The sequence below is a fragment of the Rhinatrema bivittatum genome, chromosome 12, assembly GCF_901001135.1.
Source record: "Rhinatrema bivittatum chromosome 12, aRhiBiv1.1, whole genome shotgun sequence".
In the NCBI taxonomy this organism is placed as follows: Eukaryota; Metazoa; Chordata; class Amphibia; order Gymnophiona; family Rhinatrematidae; genus Rhinatrema; species Rhinatrema bivittatum.
In genome coordinates, this window is record NC_042626.1 from 8,510,974 (window position 1) to 8,537,594 (window position 26,621).

General features: G+C 41.3%; 1 protein-coding gene across 1 annotated transcript in view; it reads left to right on the forward strand.

Moving 5' to 3' along the window:
- Positions 1-20,491, forward strand: part of CTTNBP2NL (CTTNBP2 N-terminal like) — a 50,199-nt gene extending 29,708 nt beyond the window's left edge. Inside the window, exons 3-5 of the mRNA XM_029572963.1 lie at positions 11,917-12,147; positions 13,573-13,680; positions 16,522-20,491. Of these exons, the coding sequence (XP_029428823.1) occupies positions 11,917-12,147; positions 13,573-13,680; positions 16,522-17,994 (1,812 nt within the window). The 3' untranslated portion in view covers positions 17,995-20,491. The remainder of the gene's footprint in view (positions 1-11,916; positions 12,148-13,572; positions 13,681-16,521) is intronic.
- The last annotated feature ends 6,130 nt before the right edge of the window (positions 20,492-26,621 follow it).

Here is a 26,621-nt window from a genome sequence, read left to right on the forward strand (position 1 = left end):
TCCCCTTAAATGGGCACAACTTTCCACCACTACTAAACTGGATTGAAACAATTTTTAATGGAATTATCAACTGCAGCCAAAACTAGCTAAGATCATGTTTTCAAAGTAATGTTTTCATTAGGAATTAAGAAGGCGTAAACTGCATTATAGATTGATTATTATATGGCTGAGGTGCTGCTTTTATTTTATATAACTTCTGCTTGTGATCTGACACACTCATTTTATCACTTCTCCACTCTCAATTTGTTAACAGTCCTATAAATGTATTAGTTGTATAAATTTATTACACAGTGAACAGCAGTCCTGCATCGCTGGTAGTATATGGCCCTTCTGTTAAAATGTCACTGCAATACTCGTGAGGGTAATAAAATTGATGGAACCATGTAAAGTGATAAATCAATGGCTTTCTATACCGAAAGCCTACAGTCGTTTAGAGAGATCCCAGTAATTATATGTAATACAATTCAAGGAGGTATCTAAAAAGGCTATTTTCCATCAATGTGTAGGACTGAATTAGCCATAACATGTGGGTGACATCATCCGGCGGCACCGAATGGACCTTTTTTCTCCAAGCTGGTAAAGCTTTTGCTCTACTGGGCATGTACAGGAATTCTTGCTCAGGCGTTGCCTCGTGAGCACCCTTAGTCTTTTTTGGTCTGAGCACCAGCATAGACGTGAACCTCTCTCTCAATATATATGTTTTTCTTTGGCGCTATCTGCACTGTCGACGCAAAAGTCTTCCATGCACTGAGCTTTGGAATTTCGTTCCTCAACATCTTTGCCTTCAGAAGCATTGACGACACATGCCACACATCTTCCCACACAAACCAAACCAGTCTGTTAACTGGAGCAGAGAGGGATACGATTCCTCTGCCTCTACCAATTACCAAAGAAATTACTGCACCAAGGACTACGACTTGAAACACCAGATCCCATTTGCTTTCTAGAGCCTCTCATTTGTAATCGAGCTCCAACTCAAATTTTACAAAATCACTGGAAAACACTCACCATGTAAACCAGTGGCATCAAATCAACAATCTGCTGATTAAAGAGCAGAAGCGTAGTCATGAAGGGCTTCCCAAACCTGGCCTGGGGCTCCCACAGTCAGGTGGGGTTTCAGTATAGCTACACTGAAGATGCATGAGAGAAATCTGCATATCATGGAGATTTGTGGATCAGAGGAATATAAATTGTTTAAATAAATAAATCCTGAAAACCCCACTGGCTGTGAGGTCCCCAGGATTGGTTTGGGAAGCTCTGAACTAGTATCCACAAGAAAACCATCAAAGAGGAAAGCCTACAGCAGGGGTGGCTAACTCCAGTCCTCAAGAGACACAATCGGGCCAGGTTTTCAGGATATCCACAATGAATATGCATGAGAGAGATCTGCATAAAATGGAGGCAGTGCATGGGGAGAGAGATCCATCCGGTGCCGCCAGATGACATCATGGCTAATTCATCTTGCTATCTATAGAAAACACTGTTTATGGTAAGCAAACTTGCTATGTACTTGATTTCTTATAGAAAACGCTTTGAATAAAAGTAATCTAATGTGAATCTTGTTAATGGAAGCAAAACTTTTTCTATAAGTAAGGCTAGCTGAAATCAGTTTTGTCCTAATCTTCATAAGAATGTCATAGTTAACAATAGTTAAATTTATGGTTAGGTCACAAATCTCCCTTTTGTGTACAGCTTCTGGTTAGTGCCTGTGATGTTGTTCCCTCGACTCCTCTTCCATCATCATCATCACCACCACCACAAATTAAATATTTAAATGAAGACATCATACCAGGGTGATGATTCCCTTGCTGGCTGAGAGAAGTCTCCTAAACTGAAACCCTTGGTGGCACTCCTCTGCCAACAGCTCTTGCCACTGCTGGACCCTTCCCTTTGAGCCCAAGTGTGTCACCTCCACCATGCACCCAGCAGCAAGAGTCTGTTTTAGTATTCTGGGAAACCTCCATTGTTTGAATTGAGTTTTCTAGTGGACTTTGAACTTGTAAAATGTATTATGTAACCAGGAGGCTCCTGAGTGGCAATGCAAAGCACTATAACAGTGCCATTGGGCAAACCTATAATTATAAATTATGGAGGTGGGTACTGTGTCCTTTCCCCAAAACACTTACAATCTACTTGTGAGCAAGGGGAGGTTGAGTGACATGATCCAGGTAGATGGAGGAGTGGAACTGTGATCTCCAGATGTACAGCTCTTTGCTTTAACCCCTGGCTGTCTTCTGACTCCCTGCAGAGCTGTCTGTGAAGTATCCAGAACAAAGGTCCAAAATTTCAAAGGCAATCACTTAATTTAAAAGTGATTTTCTCCTTTCAAGTGGGGACTGAACTTTCAACTGATGTCTTTCATTTGCTGAAGGTAGAAATCAAAGTAAGTTTTCATCCAGCAAAGCTTTCCCACGCTGCGAGGCCCCTGCAGCAGAACGGATTGCACAGAGCCCCTTCTGCTCCTGGCTCCCGGCGGCCATCAGACCAGCAGATAAAAAGCCAAGAGTTCCTTCAGCTGAAACCATATGAATGAAAACAAACAAAACAAAGTTTTGAAACAAACTCTCTTTATCAGTGCTTTGTTGATTTCATGCCTCACGGTTTCCAGTGATTCATGCTGGCTAAGTGCATTTTTTTTTTTTTACTTTACCACTTACTGCCGTGGCCAGAAAAGAAACAAAAGTCAAGCAAAAAGGTTGTGCCCTATATGCTTAACGTTTGCTCCTGTAAACAATTATTGCAATTAATATGAGAAAATCTGTAGGATAGGGCAGCCCTGTGCTTGGCAGTCCCAAGTTCTTGCGGCTTTCTAATAAAGCTCAGCTTCCAAACAGGCACAAGAAAAGAGGCTGCTTTTTCATCTAACCTGGACTCGTTTCTGCTATACATAGTTTAGCTGTGGGCCTGATTCTGTCAAGACACTGCAGTCAATTATATTTTGCAAAATAATCCTATGAATTCAGATATCACTTAGTCTAAAGTTACACTCATCAGTGTTTAAGAGCGACAGATAATTAGAAGCTCCCTTCAGAAGCAGCATGGCATTAGCCTGTACCTTAAGGCCATAAGGCTGTCGAAGGCACGGAGTGAAAAGTTGCTAAAATAATCCCCAGTTCCCCAAATTCTGAAAGGGGAACTACTACAGAGAGCAGAGCCAGCACAAAGAGAAACCTGAATGCCGCAGCAGATTCTCTGCTCTTCCCCTTCCTGCAGCCACCATGGCATCTGCTTCAGTTATATAAAAGGAAGTGGGAGGTCTGTCCTCTTATCACCGTGACAGAAAGGAAACCAGCATCAGTGTCTGTGGGAAATATTTAAGCACGATGGAGACAGAATGTCCCAAGGGAAACCATTTCTTGCCCTCAGACCAGGCTGCTTATCTCTCCGCTTTAATACAATCCCTTCCGTGGTTCCAAACAATGCCGATCAGACCACAAGAGCAGGAAAAATCTCTGTAAACCAAAAAAAAACAAACAAACAGCAGGCTCAATGCAGTCCATAGCGCTCATTCGGCCTGAACCAAGCCAACCAGCTGCTATGCGGCGGGCATGCCTACAGAAGCAACGCGTGTGTCTGAAGCGAGACACATCCAGAAATTGCCACCGATACTAGCTGCCTTTTTTTTTGTTCTCAATCAAACATGAGCAAGAGGATGTGCAAATACAGAGGATGCCTAGATAAGTTTGTGTCTGTCAGCGCAAGCTGCATCACCAGCAGAAAAACCTAGCGTTGTGCTCATCCTCCCCTTTACAATCTTCCTCTGTGTCTCCTTCCCCGCTTTTATTCATCTAAAAATAAAAGTTGCCCAGTTGGAAAGAATGTTAACCATTGCAAACTATGCGGTCTTTGTGGCTGGAGTAGAGTAATTCCTTTTAATGAATGTAGGTAAGCATTTGACTGTCTCCTTCAGCAGCACTCACGTCTATGAAAAGACCAAAGGGCTAGAATCACCAGGGACCTGATTTACTGACCCTTTCTTCCCATAAAATAGAAATTAGGCCCCAAGTTCTCATCTTTCACTGTTGCTTTCTGGTTTTTGCATCCCTTTGTGTACGGGTAGTTTGTGCACACAGCTGGAAAAACACAGTCTCTCTCTCACACACACACACACACACACACACACACAAACTCTGTGAACTCTCCCAGGCTCCCATAGAACTCTGCTTCCTATTTACTGTTCCTTCTACCATAAAGACCTCATTTGTGTTCTGTTACGTGACATTTGACATTCTAGAGCACTTTGCAACCCATTTGGTATGCAGTCATGCTTCTGTGGGTTTTCCTGTTGATCTCCCACACAGAGCTTCTTTCTCTCTTTGCTTCTGTCTCTTCTCCCCTAAGCCGCCTGCACTGCTATGTGGCAGGACCCCTGGGTATTCCGCTCCTTGGTTCAGCTGGGGTTGGAATTGCTGCAGAGGCAGCTCTCTCAGCCTTTGGCAGGGGTAGGGCTCATAGTCATCATGCAACAGTAACTGCTGATGAAAAATTTCCAGATACATAACTTTTATTATACATTTAGTCATAAATAAACATTGTAAAGAATGCCAATAAGATCAGAGCAGTTTGGCACACAGCAGTGAGTTCTGGTTTTGTCAAAGCCTGGCCATCCTCATCCCATCATTAGGGGCATGGATGTTTTGCTGCCAGTCACATTTTGTTATGTGAGGAGATCTCTCTTAGTCAAAACTCAACCATCCTTCTTCGTCCTTTCAAATTGGACTTCTCCTCCAAGAACTTATCCAAACCTTTTTTGAACCCAGCTACACTAACTGCACTAACCACATCCTCTGGCAACAACTTCCAGAATTTAATTGTGCATTGAGTGAAAAAGAACTTTCTCCGATTAGTTTTAAATGTGCTACTTCCACAAGACTTACGCCAAGAACAATGCCATTCAACTTTCAGAAAGAAATTGAAAACCTGGCTTTTCGCAGAAGCCTACCGCTGAAGGATCTCCTCAACCATCACTGACTCTCACTCCCCCATCCCTTCCCCCCACCCAACCTCACCCTTTCCTTCTCCCTCTGGACATACCAGGCTAATAACTGCCTAGGACAAACCTATGTTTTGTATCTTACAGTTTTTGTTGATTTATATATTTATCTCTCTCTAATTGTTTCTTAGTTTAAACTCTGCACTGTCTTCCATTGCCCAGGTTTTATGCTCCCTGTTTAATGTAACTTTACTTTCTACCTTGATGTTAATTGGTTTCCCCTCAGTTACATTGTAAACCGGTACGATAAGACCTAGTCTTGAGCATCGGTATAGGAAAAGAAATTAAATAAAAAAAAAAAAATAAAATACTTGCTAATTTTTTTTTCGGGTTGTAAAGATAAAACTAATAAAGAAATTTCAAAAAAAAAAAAATACTTGCTAACTTCATGGAGTGCCCCCCAGTCTTTCTACTATCCGAAAGAGTAAATAACCGATTCATATCTACCCATTCTAGACCTCTCATGATTTTAAACACCTCTATCATATCCCCCCTCAGCCGTCTCTTCTCCAAGCCGAAAAGTCCTAACCTCTTTAGTCTTTCCTCTTAGATATATCCTAGCTGTCCGTATAGAAGCTTCAGCACGCATTCTCTAAAAATTCCTTGTAATGACTGGAAGGGGTAATCACAATCATTCAGCTTATGGCCATGGTCAAGGATAGGGTCATTGCATTCTGCCCTATATTATCTTAACACCAGATACTGTCATACTATCATCCTTGTAATTGTCAGAATTATGGTGCGCTAATTATTCATCATCATCAAAACAATTTGATTGTAAACTATAACTTGCTGTCACAATAGGTTTTCTGTGAAAGATTTATCACCGAGCTCTGGCCTTCTATTTTTAAAAGATAACATTTGCAGACCTGAATTTCTAGGTAGAGCTTCATATTACAAGGCAGTATTCAGATTTTGAAAAGGTAATTTTTGGAAACAGTTATTAAACTGCATATTTGTTAAAAAAAAAAAAATAATAATAATAATAATTACTATGATCAACAGTGTGTATACCTCTCTCAATATAAATATATATATATACCAAAAAAACCCCCAAAACCAAAATATTTGGGGAGAAAAAGCACTATCGTTTCTAGTTTTAATCAATCTCAAAAACTACGTAATTCAGTTAAAATGATTGTACTTTATTGAAAATGTAACATAATATCAATTTTACTTGCTTTTATAGAACATACCAACATCTAATAAAAAATGTTCGTTATATTTAATTTCAGCCTTAATAACAGTATCCTTAAACATACAGTCTTAGACCCAACTATTATTTACCCTCAATTCAGGTACAATCATTTTAACTGAATTACGTAGTTTTTGAGATTGATTAAAACTAGAAGCGATAGTGCTTTTTCTCCCCAAATATTTTGGTTTTGGGGGTTTTTTGGTATATTAAATAGTAAGCACACACAAAATACAATACGTTGCCTTATTCTTTGATTTATATATATATATATATATATATATATATATATATATATATATATATATATATATATATATATATATATATATAAATCAAAGAATAAGGCAACGTATTGTATTTTGTGTGTGCTTACTATTTAATATACCAAAACACCCCCAATATATATATATATATATATATATATATATATATATAAAAACATATATATATATATATATATATATATATATATATATATATATATATATATATATATATATATATATATATATATATATATATATATATATAATTACCCATAAGTTACCAGTCTCTTTTTCTAATAATTCTGAAACTAGTTATAAAAATTGGCCTTGGTCAGCTGTTTCCTGCGATTCATCCAACTAATATGATCCACTTTATACATCGCTACCCTCCCACTTCCAAGGCTCAGCTTTTTCCTTCCTACGCCCTATTCATGTAACAAAACAACCTTCCAGCTGATCACTCCCAGTCTGCCTTCACACTTTGAACTGAGCAGCTTAGAGAAAGAAGCTCTTTGCTTTCGCTGTTTCCAGTCTCCTCCTCCTCCTCCTCTCCATGAAGAAAAAAGCATACAGCAACTAAACCCAGATTAAACTATAACAGAGCTGGAAATAACAAATGCAAATTAATTGATTATCACGCATTTTAGTTTTATATCGTGCCAGTCATGTATAAGATAAAACACAGAAAGCAAGAGTATATGGAATGATTAACAAAGATCAATAAATATTATAGGAAAATAGAAGGGCTTACAGGGAGGAAAGGGCACCAGGCCCTGGCCAGTGAAGGTTTTGGAGGAGAAATCAACTAGTGCTCCTCTGGGGTGAGAGAGGGGGGGCAGAAGAAAAAATATTGCTCATTTCCCTTTGGTGGGGGATCGGCCACAACTATTTTAAAAGATTAATGGGGGTGGGGGATGGGAATTGGGCCAGGAGGCCACAGTTAAGGGTGTTTTGTTAACCACAGGAGCACCTTAAACCTGATGATATTTGAACACATCCGGTTAAGTGGGCAGAATCTCTGAAGCAGGTCTAAGTTATCCAGCTAAGAGCCGGATTTACTAAGGCTTTTCTCCCCTTAGTGATTCAGATACTAAGTTAGCCAGTTATAGTTAAAATTGGCCAAGTTATTCAGATAACTTAACTCCTCCCCGAAATGCTCCCAGAATGCCTCTTTTCTTATCTGGCTAGATTTTAGCTGGATAAGTAGCTCAATATTCAGAAACTTGCGTTTAGACCGATAACTTGTGAGTTATCCATGTATATGACTTTGAATTTTGACCTCCCTTTGTCTAGCCAGAAATGAATAGACCTTTGCAGAAAATGACAAACTGAGAAAGCAGGTAACAAATATTATAAATCATGTTCTTATGTATTCTCAAAATTCCCTAGAGAAACAACAATTACATAAAAACAAACTTCCATATTTCCAAAACTACTTCAGTCTTAAAAATAAAATTGTCCACCCCACTGATTTTGAAGGACAGTATCCATTAATTACAGCAAAGTTAATTCAATTAATCTATACAAGCCCAAGTATCTCGTCCCATATATACATTTTTAAGTTGCTTCCAGGGCAATTGTACTTGTTAAGCCTTAAAACACTTAGTTTAGCTAATCTGCTCTGACATCATGCCTGGAAAGAATGATACAGAAAATACAACTCTTTCACTAAAGAGACGGAGGCTTGGGCATACGTGTTTAAAAAAAAAAATACAAAATAAAGGTAAAAACAGAATCCCCTTAAAAAAAAAAAAATATTTTCTCTGTTTTCTAACTATAAAAGTGTTCTCGCTTGTGGAGAGGCAAGAAAAGAAACAGGGCTGAGCTCTCGCAGAAGTAATGGCTGTCGCCGGGTATTCCTGCGCCAAGCATCGTGCTGATTTAGCTAGGGGAGAGTGCGAGCGAGTGTTCTTTCTTCCGACAGTCCTGTTCAGCGCCGAGTGCGCCACGTGTCCTGGAATGTGGACGCTCTTGATTATTAATATGAACCATAAGCTGCAAATCTCTTTTCAACTCTCTGAGTTTTCCCTGTGGTGTTTTTAAATTTTAACATGAGTTCAAATATTTGAAGCTCGCAGGTTTCATGCCTACTTTCCAAGTCTCAGTGAACAGGTTATAGGAACACACGTGGAGTTACGTTAAGAAAATCTGGACAGGCAGGTCTGTAGGTGTAGTTACATGACCTAATTATATGAGGCAAAAGGGTAGGGCGTGTTTGAGCTGGGTTTTTTTGTTTTTTTTTTTTAATAGGACAGTAATAAATCTTGGTTTTGCTGCACAAAGGGAAATAAAACTATTAAAGTATTTCATTGTATGCTTTTTCTTTGATTTTACTCTGCACAAAAAAAGTTGAAGATTTCAGTGTTCTAAAAATATGTAGCATACAAATATTTTGCATTTTCAAAAATAAACAGTAATGATACTGTGATGTAATCAGGAATCACCACTAGGTTATTTTAGCTAACTTTTACCCATGTTACAGTCAAGAAATCATTGCAAAATATCATTTGATTGCTGCTTTATGCTGACTTGCAGGTTTACAATAGTCATGTAGGCAACATCATGGTATCATTGCTTCTCTGAACCTTATTTAATATCTGCACAGTATCAACATCACTTGCATTTTATATAAGATTAGGTAAACCTATAGGTGGGGCTAGCACATCTGCGCATTTTTTCTTGACCCGGCACTTTCATCTTGCTTCTTTGAGCTTCCGGTTCATTTGAAAGCAGCTTGTACTGGGCTATGGCACCGTGAGCATTCGCTTACAACTACTGGGGGGATCTTCCCCATCTTTGAGCTCCTACAGTGACAGTCCTTGGCCAGGGAACTCACAGGGATGCTGGGCGGGCTATAAATAAACAAACCCTGTACATGTACACCCTGAGACTGGCCACGGGATGTGGTCAAACTTGGGGAGTGCACCTAGCAGGCCTGTGAACGCTGCCCTCACCCTGCAGGCCCAAGGACCAGAAGCCAGATTTTGCACAAGACTGCACAGCCCTGGCACAAACTTCGGGCCAGCCCAAATCTGTTTTATTTATAATCATTTTAATATTGGGGATTTTTAAAAAATAGAATGATTACCGGGAGGCTGCTTCTTCTCAGTACAAAGCTTCCTCTGAAAATTTATGTTGCTTAGGAATCTTCATTTTCAGTTTTTATTTTATCAGTGGGGAAAAGATGGCTTTTTTTTTCCCCCCAGTGATTTTTATCCCATTTTTGTTTGTTATAACACTGGTACATTCTCAGGGAAAAATAACATAAACCTAAAAACAAAGGTCTCTACGGACGCTGCATATAGATTATTGTGCATTAAACACATATCTTAAACATGTCAGTTATGATGAGGTTTGCTAATAATTATTTGGGCAGGGTCACCATAGCGCGCATTCTTTTATTCACCGACATGCAGGAGGAGGATCTGAATGGTGCCAGCAGCTTGCAGTTGGGTTATAGAGAAAGTGGTCACAAGGTTAAAGAAATAAACCAGGCAGAGAATAAAAAGCACTAAGCTTGTGGCTACAGGGAGCTGGCACTTCCACACTAATCCTGCCGAAACTGCATCTCTTCCTGCCCCCCCCCCCCCCCCATTGTTATGCTAAAAATAGCCCCTAGCTTTAGGGCCACTGTCCCTGGTTTCTCAGCCTCTGCTCTCGGAGGCTCACAGGGCTACAAACAGCTCCCTTTCTTGCCTTCTGGCTCAGCTCCAGCAGTTTAGTTTCTCTTGTATAATTCTTACACACCCACGTGGTTTCCCTCTAAAACGGAAAGATCAAGGAGCAGCGAAACCCATTATCTAGTAAAGCTTCAGCAGTTTAAAATCAAACCACAGAAAGCGGCAGTCGGGATTCTTGGTATTTGACGCCAATGTAAATAGGCGCAAAAGTCATATTTTTTTTTTTTTTTAGTTTACTCTTCTGACGTATGAAGTACCATGAAAAAGGGTAATAAAGTCATAGTCAAAATTTCCTTATTGTAGCAATTCCCACCCTGAGGTAAAGAGTTTGCACAATAACCTTGAAGTCAGAGAGCAGTGTCTTGCAATGGGCGCATAGCTTTTGGTTCCCACTGTAGTGGACATTTTTAGATTTAATATTGAATCCACCAATGCGGCCTCTCAAATTGGGGGCTTCGTTTTGCTATCACGTGTTCATGTTGCTGTTGGCTGCGACTGGAAAACACCACCAAATTCAATTAAGAACATAAGAAACATAAGAAAATGCCATACTGGGTCAGACCAAGGGTCCATCAAGCCCAGCATCCTGTTTCCAACAGTGGCCAATCCAGGCCATAAGAACCTGGCAAGTACCCAAAAACTAAGTCTATTCCATGTAACCATTGCTAATGGCAGTGGCTATTCTCTAAGTGAACCTAATAGCAGGTAATGGACTTCTCCTCCAAGAACTTATCCAATCCTTTTTTAAACACAGCTATACTACCTGCACGAACCACATTCTCTGGCAACAAATTCCAGAGTTTAATTGTGCGTTGAGTAAAAAAGAACTTTCTCCGATTAGTTTTAAATGTGCCCCATGCTAACTTCATGGAGTGTCCCCTAGTCCTTCTACTATCTGAAAGAGTAAATAACCGATTCACATCTACCCGTTCTAGACCTCTCATGATTTTAAACACCTCTATCATATCCCCCCTCAGTCGTCTCTTCTCCAAGCTGAAAAGTCCTAATCTCTTTAGTCTTTCCTCATAGGGGAGTTGTTCCATTCCCCTTATCATTTTGGTAGCCCTTCTCTGTACCTTCTCCATCGCAATTATATCTTTTTTGAGATGCGGCGACCAGAATTGTACACAGTATTCTAGGTGCGGTCTCACCATGGAGCGATACAGAGGCATTATGACATTTTCCGTTTTATTCATCATTTTATTCATCATTTCCTCGCCTGACCATCTCTTTGTCGTTGGCTGAGGAGAATACTGCTTAGCTTAACTAATTCATTTCTTACCTGGCAATTTAAAGTATGAGAATTATACCTTTCAGCACTTAGCTTTTCAAGTAAAAACTGCGGTCTGTTTAGAAAGAACCATTTCCTTCTACTCCAGGGAATATTGTCCTTTGAAGTGTAACCCCAGAGGGTCACATTTCCATCCTGATCTGAAACAATGAGATGAGCCATCCTTCCCTTCAGGAGAGTGCTTGTGTTTCACTCATTTAGCCTTGTGCATTGCAGTACAAAACATCTTCTAAAGGAAAACTTGATGGGGAAAATGAAAGAAAACAAAAAGAGAAGGGAACGTGTTTTATTGACCTTTGATGTAGCCAGCACAAGTACTATAGTTGAGATCAAAGCGAGAGAATCATAAAAAATTCGGTTAATTCTATTTTGACCAACACTTACCAGTGGGAATGGGAATTTCCCCATTGAGTTTCTGTGGCAACCTTTAAAAAAAAAAGTTTTACAAAGTTGATTATATGCATTTTTTCTTTTTATTTTTTTGTCAGGCCCAGCACAAAGACAGGTTCATTGAAGAGCGTTATGGGAAATACAACATCAGTGACCCTTTGCTAGCACTACAGAGAGATTATGAGACTCTGAAGGAAAAAAATCATGGGGCGAAGCAACCCGTCTGCAGCAACCCTCTCTTCATACTGAAAGAAGTGATGAAGCAGTGCAAAAACATGCAGGAAAGAATGCTGTCGCAGCTGGCCGCCGCAGAAAGCAGGCACCGAAAGGTACACGGAACAGGGGGTTCCCATGTATTCCCCCGCCCAACCTCAGTACCTGACAGCTAGAGGGAAGCTTGGGTACTGGTCAGCAGGAGACTGCCACAGTCGGGCAGCCATCTTGAAAAATTCAAGCATATCTCCTCGGTTTGGAACAGCTTTCACATGGCGCTGCTCCTTCCGTTCTCCGTGTGTCAGTCAGGACTAGAAGCGACTGTGCTCTGCTGTCTCAGGCAGAAGAGAGCCTTGCCTTCTATATGTTTTGTAAACCAAACTTAGATGGTACCACCATCCTTTAAAACAGGGGTGAGCAAACATCTTGAGCTGCAGGCCCTCTTCCATTCTTGTGATTGGTCGGGGCCCCCAAGATGGGTTACAATATACTGTATATCTACCCACATACATACATATATATATAGAGAGAGAGAGAGAGAGAGGGTATTCACCAGGCAGCCACATTGCCAGCAGTGGCTAAAAGCCCTCATTTTGTATCTCTTCAAGTTGCTGAAAGGAGTAAGCAAAGAGGCAGACACCCCATGCTCAGACCAAGCAAGAGCAAAGCAGACAGATATGGAGATCCCATACCCAGACAGACACCGAGAGACAAAAGATACCCCCAACCAGACGGGCAGAAGCATACATCCCACAACTAGACAGAAAAATACAGACCCTCCAGAGAGAGGCATAGACACAACACACACTGACACTCACATCACAATGCTAAGGGCTAGAAAGATTTTCAAAAAATGTTTGTGACAGCCAAAATTCCTTTGGTGGGTTGTTATTTTTTTTTTTTTTTTTTTAGTTTTCACTAGTTTTTCCAATTTGTTTTTCCAGTTTTGTATTAGTTTGATCATCTTTTTTATTTCTTCATGTTTTGATTTGCTTATTTAACTTATTTTACACTTTTTTTTTTGCCTTTATTCTTCCCTTCCACTTCCTTTTTTTTCCTGATGTGTAGCAGTTGTGCTGTCTCTCTGGGTAGGGAGCAGGCTTGAAGGTGGCAATGGGCAGTGGCTGGTTTCAGGTCCAGTTCTGCCACATTGTTAGCGGCTCGCCCCTGAGCCTGCCACAGCACGCGAGCTCCTCTCCCTGGCTCACCAAAAGAGACGTGTCTGAGCCATGACATGCTTATGATGTGACTATGTTCTGGCAGTTTCCTCCTTCCTGAGCTTGCCGTGCCTCCATGGCACTGAAACTTCACAGTGTAGCCATTTTTATATTCCTTGATGGGGCTGCCGGTGGGCCCCCCTTCAGGATTGTTCATGCCCCCCTGGGGGGCCCGCCTCCCCAGTTTGCTCACCCCTGCTTTAAAATGCTTGCGTTAATCATGCAATTTTGGGGTTTCAGGATTCACAGCTTGAAGTTCATTTGAATCCTGTGGCCGCGTTAAAGGCAGAACCGCTTTCATAAACTGTGTTTTACCTGCGGCAGGTAATCCTGGATCTAGAGGAAGAAAGACAAAGACATGCCCAAGACACTGCTGAAGGGGACGATGTCACCTACATGCTGGAGAAGGAGCGGGAGAGACTAACTCAGCAGGTACCTAAACAATTCCCGCTCTTCTGCATTTGTGTAATGCTAAACAGCCCTTTAAAGTGAGATTTTAACTACAGAAGAATTGTCATTTTATTTATTTTATAATTATTTAGAACTTTTTTATACCGACATTCATAAGCATATCACATTGGTTTACAGATCAATGGGGATAAACCAAAAGATGAGAAATTGATTTCTAAAGTTACAATTAACAAGGGGTCATATTGGAGGAAGGTAGGCTCTGCCATTGCTAGCCCTCACAGCATGGATGTTCAATGCTTAGTTGTCTCTTGCCTAAAGAGATGGAGGTGGTTCTGATTTCGTGAATGAAAGCACAAAAGTGAAATGGCATTCAGCTTAACATCCAGATAGTACTAATGATGAAGGAACTTCATTCACATAGTTCAATTAAAACACCAAATGTATTCCATCAACGTACCATTCCAATAAAAGGTTCCAAATGGAGTGTTTGCTTTACTACTACCTGGATGTTAAACTGTATGCCAACTCACGTTTTACTTTCATTTGATTATTTGTGAGATGGGCTTTTTTTCTCTGCCTTTGTGCTATGGTATTCTGATTTCTTGCCAGGAAGCCTTCAACCAGAAGATCCTATTTTTTCAAATGAAAGAGGTTTTTGACTTGGTGTAGAGCCAACCAACTCAATCCCTTCTCCTATAGCCTAAGGGACATAGATCTGAATCTATTCTGCTTCATCCCCAGGCCATAGCACCTCTTTAGTCAAGGTTCATCTCAGTGTCATTGCAGCTTGTTACCAGCAGGTGTCTCTCCACCCTTTGGTATTGAAGTTCATGAAAGGGCTGTGGCACGCAAAATATCCGGTCAGTAAACCTCCAGTTCCATGGAATCTCAATGTAGCCCTAGCTTAATTGTCAATGGTCTTGAAGTTTCCCACCTGAAAAGTATTTTCTCATGGCCATCACTTTGGTAAGAAGAGTAAGTGGTTTCATATTCAGCATATTTTTCATAATAGGGTGGTTCTACAAACTGACCCCAAGTTCCTTTTGAAAGTGATAACTTGATCAATGTGAAATGCAGATATCGTACTACCTACATTCTTTCCAAGACCACATAAGCACAAAGGAGAATGGGCACTTCCCTCCTTGGACTGTGAAAGAGCCCTGGTGTACTGCCTAAAGAGGATTTAACTTCACTGTCCAGCTTCTCAATTGTTCATGTCATTTGATCCCAATAAAATGGAAAGGGCCATAGCCAAATGAACTCTATCCACTTGGCTAGGGTACCATATAGCACACTATTATGTGCTGACTAGTTTAAAATGTATCACCTGAAACTGAAAAAGGAAAAAAAAAGACAGAACTGCAATGTGAGGGAGAGACCCAATCGGAAGCCCCCCCCCCCCCCCCGACGTCACCAGGGGCAGCTCTGACCATTGAAAGGCGCCCTGCCACCGGTGTCCTCAAACTGGCAGCCCACCCACCACCTTTGGGCGCCCTGCGGCACTTCTCCATCACCATGGGAACAGAAGAGAAGAAAGAAATATCACCTGAAACTGAAAAAGGAAAAAAAACAGAACTGCAAAGTGAGGGAGAGACCCAATCTGAAGCCTCGCCGCCCCCTCCCCCCCCCCCCCCCCCCCCCCCCGACGTCACCAGGGGCAGCTCTGACTGTTGAAAGGCGCCCTGCCACCGGGCACTGTGCATCACACGCCGAAGGGGCGCAACAAAGGGGCCCTCCCCTTTGTGCACCCCTTAGTGCAACCTGTAGTGCAAATGCCAGTTAATATCTTTGCAATTGAATATCTCTTCTTTGGTTAATATACTTCCTGTTATCCCTTTTTGCTCAATTGTTAAAAATCCTGCATTTTGAGCTTTTGTAACCATTGTGATGGCTTTACCGAATGACGGTATATAAAACTCATTAAATAAATAAAGATTATAGATTGTCAAGGCTTATCAAGTGAGAGCCATGGTGACTTCCTTGGCTCATCTCAGGGCCTCTTCTGTTGAAGACTTTTGTAAAACTGCTGTTTGGTCATCTGTTCAATCCTTCACGTCCTACTGTTGTCTGAATAGCATGTCCTGAAGAGAAAGTAACTTTATTTAAGCATTTCTATGCAGCCTGTTCACCCAGTAATCCACTCTCCATGGGTGGGGTCTAGTTTGTCTGTTTAGTAGTTGCTTTGCAATGTAGCCCTTAGCTTGGGACTCCCCACATATTAAGGTTAATTCATGCCTGCTTGGCAATGGAGAAAGCAAGTTTGTTTGACTGTAGACATGGTTCTCCATAGACAGCAGGATGAATTACCCATACTTAATCCCTCCCAGCTGCCTAGAGAGTCCACTACCTTACTAAAGCTTTCGCTCTGGAAAAGACTCACAAGGCAGTGTACGTTCATGGGAACTACCTCACACGCTCGGAAAATCTTTACTGAGAACTGGGTCCATGTCAGATGATGTCTACAGAAAACCCTGTTTACAGTTAAGCACACTTGCTTTGTGGCAGTATGTATCTGACAACAGAAGCCTCTAAAATTCAATAAGCATTAAAGTATGGTGACAGTCGTTCTGCAATGATGACATCTGTATTTTTCATGTGTGTGGCTGCCTTGTAAATTCCTAACTTTTCTGTTCTAAATTCATGTGTATAATGTCAAGAGTGTTCTAAAAATTATTTTAATCAAAGAACTGGAAGTTAGAGCAGCCAGATCACCAGAGGCAGCTTGAATGTTTTACATTTACAAACTGAATTTGATCATTGGGGAGACTAAGCTTTATAAAGGAAAAGTTCTTTCATAGTTGCCTTGTTGTAATTTGCATCAAACATGTTCTTACATTAACTTTTAAACACAACTATTTTCAGTTGGAATTTGAGAAGTCTCAAGTGAAAAAGGTAGAGAAGGAGCAGAAGAGGCTTTCCAGCCAGCTAGAGGAGGAGAAATCTCGTCACAAGCAACTTTCCTCCATGCTTATGAAGGAATGCAAGAAAGCTACCAGCAAGGTGGCGGAGGAGACCCAGCGGGCAGAAGACCTGAGCCTGAAGCTGGAGAAAGAAAGGAGCAAAGGCAGCAAGCTGGAGGAAGAGCTGGCTGCTGAAAAGAAGCGAGGCCTGCAGATGGAGGCCCAGGTGGAAAAGCAGCTGTCTGAGTTTGACATTGAGAGAGAACAGCTGAGGGCAAAACTGAACAGAGAAGAAAATCGAACAAAAACCCTAAAAGAAGAACTCGAAGGTCTGAAGCACACGATGGAAGGACTGAAAGCTTCCAGTAAAACCAGTGGCAACATTCCACAACCAAAGCAAAACTTAGCCCTGATTTCCTCAAGTTTTGGAACCGATAAGCCCCTGATGGTGTCTGTATATTGTCAGACAGAGAATTCCCAGAAAGAGAAAAGAGTTATAGATAGCACAGGCAAGGTGTCGCATGTGACATTAACCAACCCACACATACCTATCCACCCACACACAAAAGTAAATGGTTATTGTAGTACAGGAGTTGAACAAAATGAAGAGTCTGTACATATTAATGTTGGAGAAAACCAGAGAGAGAAACTTGTTTTAACTCACGACACTTTAGCTGAAAATGGAGGTTCTCCTATTAGGATGGAATCTCCTATCCACATGTCACCACTGCTTCCTTCAAGCAATATATCACTGTCCCCAAGCAGCACGGCTGGCTCATCTTTAACCTCTTCTCCATGTTCCTCACCAGTGCTGACAAGACGTTTAATTGGAGCATCTGCCAATAGCCCTGGGTACCAGTCGTCATACCAAGTTGGCATCAACCAGCGTTTTCATGCTGCTCGCCACAAATTCCAGTCCCAGGCAGAACAAGACCAACAGTCAAGTGGTCTTCAAAGTCCACCATCAAGAGATTTATCTCCAACTATGGCCGACAATTCTGCTGCCAAGCAGCTGGCTCGCAATACTGTCACTCAGGTGTTGTCCAGATTTACCAGTCAACAAGGATCAGTGAAGGCAGCCAGTCCCAATAGTTCACCATTTGGTACAGACTACAGAAACTTGGCCAGTCCCACCCAGAAGAATGATTCAAGCCACTCACCAAATGCAAGCAAAGTATCCAGCCCAATGAGCCCATTGTCTCCTGGGATTAAATCGCCAACTATACCCAGAGCAGAGAGAGGAAACCCTCCACCAATTCCTCCTAAGAAGCCTGGGCTGACTCAGTCTCCAGCTTCACCCATCTCCCTAACCAAAGCACCAATCCATTCATCCTCCTCAGCTACCACACTGGACATCTCGAGCAGCTGTTGTACTAACAGCTCGGCAGTAGCAAATAGCAAAGACATTGAAATATTGCTACCAACCAGTAGCTAGTCAGACAGCATTCCTTTATCAAGTCCTTCAGACTCAACTAACACTGTCATTTGATAAAAATTCATGTTATTTATTTTGGTAGTAGATGAAACTGTCGTATACATTTAGTGTATTTTTCTATTTTCTTTATTCTTCTACATTGTTTTGTTTTATGTCTAAATCTTTATACCAAGGCTATTACATCTCATTTTTCTAATAATCTTCCCAGGGGCTGTAGGTTTGTCATGGAACCATAATTTATTAATATTTTCCATAGCTTTTCTTGCAGGTTTCATGGATGTTTCCTGGAACTTGGCAAGGGCTTTTAATCTTTTGTTAAATAGAGGGTTGGATTTTTTTTTTTTTGTTTTATTTTAATATTTCTGGGATTTTGTAATATTTTTGCTGCTTGGAATACTCAACTACCTGCTGCTCCTTCCTAGCAGCTTTCAATTCCTAAAGTGTTTAATGTAATTTTAGGAAAATATCTTGTCCCTTTCAAATGCCTCCTTTTTAAAAATGTTTCCCAAAAGATGCTTTCATTTACAAATTATGGACAATGTTTTCTTTCAGTTTGTACTTCCCAGGATGTCTATCATACTGTTAATGGGGTTTTATTTTCTATGATTACTCCAAAAACTTTACCATGAGAAAAATACAGCCCTATGCATCACCTGAATGCTTATCATTATATCCTGTGTTTTAGTACAGAAAAATGTATCATTTTATTGTATAGCAACTGGTATGTGGGACTTAAAATAACACTACTTATTTTAAATTATGTTGAAATGGTTTGCGAAAACTCAAGTTCCAACCGAACACACAAGAAGTGCCTGTACTAACCATGCAATAAGAATGTTTTTCTGTTTCTGTGCTCACACGACATTTTAATAGCTTCTATAGTGAATCATGTGTTTAAAAAAAGCCACACTATTTTAATCGCCTTTTAAATTTCACTGCATAAATCTAGCCTGCCGGTAATTAGCACTAAAGGATGAACGCCTGCAAAGTGTGATGTGCAGGAGGCACAGATTTCCCCGTCTGCCATAAACTGCTTTACCCATTAAGCCGTGGGTAGGGAGCCAGTGGGGTAAGCACTAAATCCCGATGGCGTCAGCTTAAAATGGGAAGAGCTCGCTGTGTTTTCTGAGTCCCTCGAAGGGGCACTTAAAGTTGGCTAGGCTGAAATACTGTTGGATGGTGTCTTACACCACAATATGACACTAGACGCACTCAGAAACAGTGGTTTCAGTGTTAGAAGTCAGTACCTGTGCAATTTGTAATTTCACATGTATTGCACCCTTCTGTACTGTGCCTCCTCCCCTGATGAAACCTTGGCAGCACTAGCAGGCAGGTGGTGAGCACTTCCGCCTCACCAGTGCTCAGAGGCACTCAGGTTAAAGGGTGTCTGTAAGAAGAACTTTATAAATGCCCAGTGACCACCGGGTAGCCGTTTTTGTGCCACGATACCATGGCCAAGTTTAAAGCAGCATTACTAGAGTCTTCAAAATACAGACATGCAGTCCCTTTGCTCTGCCACCCATTCTTTTGGTCTTAACGCTGTCTCTCCTTTTTTTTTATCTACTCTAATGTGAGTCTTATGTTTACAGACTATTGGATTGTGGCCACATTCCCCATATTTAAGATGTCTCCTTCACCAAATCCAAGGTCCACATTACCTAGGCTCATCGTTCTGTGCAGTGGCCAAGGCAGAAGCACTTTCAAAAACACAAAACCTTTTAATACACTAAAATCTCTGCAGAAATTAACTATAAATCAGTGCCAGGGGCACCTTAATCAAAATTAGTTCTAGTTAAGCAAATGATCCAAAAATATTTCTTTGTGCTAGTATTGCTGCTTTATAAAGGGGCCCAGTCACTAGAGCAGACTTGCACATCCCTTTTAGTTACCAGTTGTAATCGACAATTGGTGCCGGTTAAGCTGCACCAGACCCGTGGCAGAACAGGCTCTCCCTTGCCGGCAGCCGCAGGCCGAACAGCTGCTCCATCAGTGGCCTGCCAGGCCACAGAGGTTTACAGCAACCAGCACCAAATCATTCCTCCCCCATATCCCCTTTTCCTTTATGCATATACACTTCTATATAAGATATATATATATATATATATAAATTGCTATGACAATAGATTGTTAGGCAACGCACTGAATAACCATGTATTTCTAGAATGCAGGCTGGTGTGGGAGTCCAGAGAAAGTGTGTAAATATAGAGATGAGTTTTTTTTGGGTTTTTTTTTTTTGCTACTCCCACCTGCCAGAATAGGATGAGACACAATAAGCACAAGATATTGATATAACAGCTAACCCACTGTATAGAATTAGTATTTAAGATGTAATGTAGGTTCTTTATATGCACAAATAAACCTTTTTTCTATGGAAATTGTATGTTAATGGTAATTCACAATTGTTAAGGGATGAATAGACAAAAAATATTACCACTGAAGGCAAACAAGCACACGATATTTACTGCCAATTAACTTAATGTACCAGCCAGAAGACTATTGGTTTTAATTGCCCTGCATGTCTACAGAAAACCCTATTAAGCTTGTTCATTTTCGTGCAGTCTGCTTAAAGATTTTTCTTTCTGTGTGACTGATGTTGAAATGTAAAAATGTGATGGGTACTGAGAGTTTCTTTTGGGTGCTGGTGTGCATATACTGCTCTGCTTACTAGTTAAAAGGTGGGCCAAATGTACTTATGTATGCGTCCTTTAAATGGAAATTCCAAGAAAATTAAAAGCCACAGACCCCCTAAGGTTGAAAACTATAGAGGGGACAAAAGAAGCTCCACTGATAATGATCCTTGGGAAGCATTTTTCATTTCTTAAAAATTGTCCAGCCCTAGTGACAATCTCTCTCTGAATAGCCGGGTCCAGCTGCGCTGGTGTGATGAGAGAAAATAACAGATCCTGAACCCTCTGCAAAAAACTGCACAAACATTTTTACCCAAAGATGATAACTTGCATGGGTTTGTGAAGGGACCTATGCGCTCCTGAAAGTTTCATCATCATCATCATCTTTACTTCTTAGTCACCTTCCCATTTCCACTGCTGCTCCTTGTGACCTTGGGCCAGTCATTTCATCCCCCATTGCTCCCGATTCAAACTTAAAAAGGCGCCTGCCAAAAGCAGAAGCTGTGTGCACAAGTTGGGCCGGTGCAGGCCGAGCAGATTTTAAAAGCCGTCTGGATGCGCACATAACTTGCTGCTACCTCTACAAATGAAAAGTTAAAAAAAAAAAAAAAGGGTATGGCGTGGCCGTTCCTGGATTTTAACTTCAAATTAGCACGGTCCCCTGCCGCGTAACTTTACGTCTGCTATGGAGGACGTGTAAGCAACAAAATGAAGATAAATAGATCCGGCGGGGTTTTAAGGGTCGAGGCTAACCAGGGGAAGGGAGGCTTTTAAACTTGGGGGGGGGGGGTTGGAAGTCCTATTCCTTACCTGGGCGAACTGGGAACAGTGGAAGTGGCATTTGTGCACATAGGAGTGCGTCCACTTAAAATCACAATCGGTCTATTTTATAGCGTGCGCGCGTATATGTGCATATGGTATAAAATGGCTGCGTCCCTAGGCGCGGCCGTCAAATACGTGCACATATGCAAAGGTTACCCTCCCTGACCCTCATTTACTAAGCATTTTTCCTAGAGACACATAATAGGAGAAAATCAGACCCTCAGATTGAAATGCTCTACGGTACTTGAGTGTAATCCGCTTTCAAGTGACACAAAAGGTGACATATAAACAAATTACGTAGGAATTATCTACAGCTTATCGTATCCTGCAAAGAACCCAGCTTTTTTCTAGGATCACCAACACAATGCGTAGCAGAAGAATGTGATGTTATTACCCATAAATAGCAGTAACTGGAAGATCCCAGAGTGGCCATGCACAGGCCAAATAAATAAATGCATTTCTTCTCCAAGGAGCCTTTCATTATCAGAGCACAATCACTTGGTCCCACATAACCTGAGAAAGCACTTCTCACTGTACTCCTGATATCTCCAAAGAAAGTCGATTTGTTTACAGTGCAGATGTGCTATATCATTTACAAAATATGTGTGTGTAGATGTATAGATATATGTACATCCAGGACGTAAGGTAGCGTACTGGGCTGATAGTGAATAACTTCCATAGACTAATCAGTGTCTCAACAATCCATGCCATATCTTAGAATAAACTAATTAATTTGAAAAGACTTTGAAATTCAGAGTTTAATTGTAAATTCATTTCTAAGTGAAGAAATAATCTGGACCACTCATATTTCTGAGCAGGGTGGGAAAGGAGATAATTTGTGCTAATGCAGATGTTTGCCAGTACCGGTGACTGATGAGCTAGCAATGCCTGTATACCCAGAGTCCAATGGATGTAGGTGCCAGGAGTCTCGTAACAGTGTCTGCCATTCAAGGGCCAACATGGTAGATATTTCTAAATCAATCCTGAATTGCATATTTGTTTAGGACAGGGCGAGTCTTGTTACTGAATCTTGACAGCTGAGATATTTCTTCTGTGGGAGTCTTCAGAGTCCTCACCAGATTTAGTGCAACTCCCAAGTGCCTTATGGAAATGGCAAAATTTGCAAACAGGTCAGGTCTAGAAATGCACACACCAGCTGGCCAATAGACTCCCAGCATTGTTCAATAAAGGTTTCTATTTTTCACCTGATGGGCGATCCGCTACTTGTAAAATATGGTTGGTTTATAACAAAATATCTGCTGGAATTAAAGTGGAAACCGCAGTAGAGAGACACCTCCAGATCATTCAGTGATACAAAGCAGCACTTAACATGAAATCTCTGGTTTAGAAAGGCCTTGTAGCTAAAGACAGTTAATGAAAGGTTTATTATACAGTCTTGACACAGGAGTTTAGGAAATGTCAGCCCAGAAGGCCTATTTATTTCCTGTTGCCATGCCACAAAGCCCACTCAGCCACTGCCTTTACCTCTTCCTCACAACCCCCAGCTTTCCTTCCCCAGTTCTCTTGCTGTTTTCGGCCTCTGTCAGCTCCTCTGGGAGGCTCTTTCATGCATCCACCAACCTTTCTATAAAGAAATATGTTTTACATTGCCCCTCAGTCTCATACCACAATCTCTTATTCTGCACCCTTCTTTCATCTGCCAAAAATGTGCTTATTGTGCACTACTATCTGAATATCTCTACAATATCCCCTTACATCTCAAGTCTTATCTCATAGAGTTTCTGCTGCAGACCCTTCTCTGAACTGTTCATATACCACATCTCAATCACTCATAAACGTATATAGCATTAAATTAAACAGATCAGGGATGCCGAAAGACTGATTCTTCCCTGCCAAAAACTGCTTGGGTTGCACTGCATGCAAATAAACTTCATCAATCTTCATTGGAGCCAGACTGGTTTGTAGTCCTTTTGGACTGGACATTTGCCATCCATGACCTGGATGAAGGTACACAGCGATGCAATCAGCATGGCTAACGCCAGTCCTTGAGAGCCACAGAAAGGTCAGCTTTTCACAATGAATATGCAGGAGAGAGATCTGCATACAGTGGAGGCAGTGCACGTACCTCTATCACAATCATATTCATTGCAGAGAATCCTGAAAACCTGGCTTGTTTGGCTCTGAGGACCAGTGTTAGCCACCCCTACAATAAATGATTAACAAAAATCTTATTTATTTATTATTCCCCTTTTTGACATTTCAGTGCAGATTGCATTCAGGCACTGTAGGTATTTCTCTATCCCCTACAATCTAAGAGCCAGAGTCATTAAGACTTTTCTCCCATTTTGTTTCTATGGGGAAAACCCTTCATGAATCAGCTACCAAGTTTGTAGCTGAGGCAATGGAGGATGAAGTGACTTGCCCAAGGTCACAAGGAGCTGCAGTGGGATTTGAACCCTAGTTTCTCTGGTTCATAGCCCACTCCTCAAACCACTGATCTTCAGAGCAGGATGGAGTATTGCGCTGTCATCCTGAGTCAGGCATGTTGGCGACTTTTGAAGATAAATTGGGGGAGCTTTTGCTAATATTTGAAGCTGTGGAAACCATATTTGGAATGGCCAAAACAGTGCTATGAGATCCTTTCTACCACCTTCTTTCTCAATTTCACAGTGGTTTTGGATATTATTGGTACTGGAGGGCATGCATACAGAAAGGGACCTATGCATTGCATTGCAAACGCATCCCTTGCTAGTGTGTTTACGTAAACCAAGAGAGGTACAATTTGCAAGAATTCCTCACCTTGAGCTCTAAGAGGGCTCTGAGACCACGAGTGAGATATGAGGATGGGGTGCTTGCAGGAGTGCACTGTGGCACATCACAGAAGGGTATGGAGGAACAAAAGGGATAGATTAGTGATCTCCATCTCAGAACAGGGTTTAAAATGGGGGAAAGGAAGAAGTGAGGCAGTGCTAGTTAACTTGTTATTAAATATGAGTCTAGCCTGTCATGAGTAACAGAAAAACTGCTCATATTAGGAGTGTCCCTCTTCATTTTCAAATTTACAAGCCAGGTAATGCACTCAGGTGTATTCAGAACAGTCACCAACAGCTAACAGTATATTCTTCTTAGCTAATTACCAGCACAATTAATAAGGAAGCTGACCTAAACTGAGCCAGTGAGGAAGGAGTGAAAAGTTAACCCTTTGAAGCCTTAATTTAGGATTTCTTGGCAAATATCGTAGACAATGCAATCTCTGGCATTGGTTTCAGAAGGGTTCCTATTATACACTGGACGATGCAGACTGGACGATGCAGGAAAAGACCAAATGGTCCATCCAGTCTGCCCGGCGAGTTTCCCACGACATTAACTGCCACTCCTTGCAGGTTACCCCCAAGCCTTATGTTAAGGGAAGCAATATTTACAATCAAAACCAAGCAGCTGTCAAACCCATAACAAAATGACTGCCAACAACGTTTTTACTGGGTAAGGAGCCTTCTTGCTAATACAGACAATGCTGCTTGAACGTGATTTGCTTTTGGATTTGGCTGCAGAAGCAGTCCTGTGCTTTTCCCCTAACGTCAGCATATCAGGACCCTGGACCGTAAAAGTCTGGGCCCAGCATTGCCTGTCTTCTGAATTCATTTCCTTTTTTCCCCCACCACAGTCAAAAGCGGAGAGCGATGTTGCAGCTGAGTCACAAGCATCAAAGCTAATTGGTTAAGGGTAGCAATCCCCGTGCCTTCTGTTAAGGGTAATAACTGCTGCTCCATGCAGGTTACCCCCATGCCTTGTGTTAAGGGTAATTACTGCTGCTCCATGCAGGTTACCCCCATGCCTTGTGTTAAGGGTAATAAGGGTAAATGAATTCCAGAGGGAAGGGCCTTACCCTTCCAGAGGGAAGGGTAAGGCCCTTCCCTCTGGAATTCATTACCCAACTCACTTCGTTTACTACCTAATCTTCAACAATTCAAAAAATCATTAAGAACATATTTTTTCCAAATAGCATTCAATTCTCCTTCACAATCAATTCAGCATTATTCCACAACTCAGTATCTTTCCCAACCTCCATAACTTTATTTCATTTTCTCCTTTATTTCAAACCCCTCCCCTCCCTCCCCCATCCCCTTTTTACCCTTCCTAACTACAGTATGAACTATGGCCCAGCTCCATTATTCAGTTATTTCTTTTATGAATATTTTATTTTTACCTTTAAGGTATATACCAGTTTTTGTATTTTTATTATTATTTTAAACCAGTTTTATTTTATTGTAAACCGTTTTGACAAAATACCCTGTTTTGAAAAGCGGTATATAAATACTTTTAAATAAATAAATAAATAAATAAAATAACTGCTGCTCCATGCAGGTTACCCCCATGCCTTCTGCTAAGGGTAATAACTGCTGCTCCATGCAGGTTACCCCCATGCCTTCTGCTAAGGGTAATAACTGCTGCTCCGTGCAGGTTACCCCATGCCTTCTGTTAAGGGTAATAACTGCCGCTCTATGCAGGTTACCCCCATGCTTTCTGTTAAGGGTAATAAATGCTTCTCCATGCAAGTTACCCCCATGCCTTCTGTTAAGGGTAGTAACTGCCGCTCTGTGCAGGCTACCCCACTGTTTCTCTTCAGGGTAGTAATTGCCGCTCTGTGCAGGTTACCCCCATGCCTTCTGTTAAGGGTAATAACTGCCGCTCCATGCAGGTTACCCCCATGCTTTCTGTTAAGGGTAATAACTGTCGCTCCGTGCAGGTTACCCCCATGCTTTCTGTTAAGGGTAATAACTGTCGCTCCGTGCAGGTTACCCCCATGTTTCTGTTAAGGGTAATAACTGCCACTCCGTGCAGGTTACCCCCATGCACCCTTTCCTTCATTTTCTACAGGCAGAAAAGAAATATGTAACACCTTGCTGCTGAGCATATTTTGTACAGCTTCTTCTAGGATGGAAATATTACAGAAGCATCTCAGTGGGAACGGAAATAAAATTAAAATACATATGGTTATAAACACACAGCAGACATGCGAGGAGTGGAAGGGAAGGGATAGATGGTTTAGTTTTCTTATCCAAATGTATGTGGGGGCAAGTTACTCTCTTGTTGACTTCCCTGCTGAACTAAGTCTCTTGCGCCCTCTGGTGATGTAAAATTACTTTATATTATTATTTACACACAGTTTATAGTAGGGGTGTGCAGAGATGCTCATTTTTTATTTGTTTTTTCATG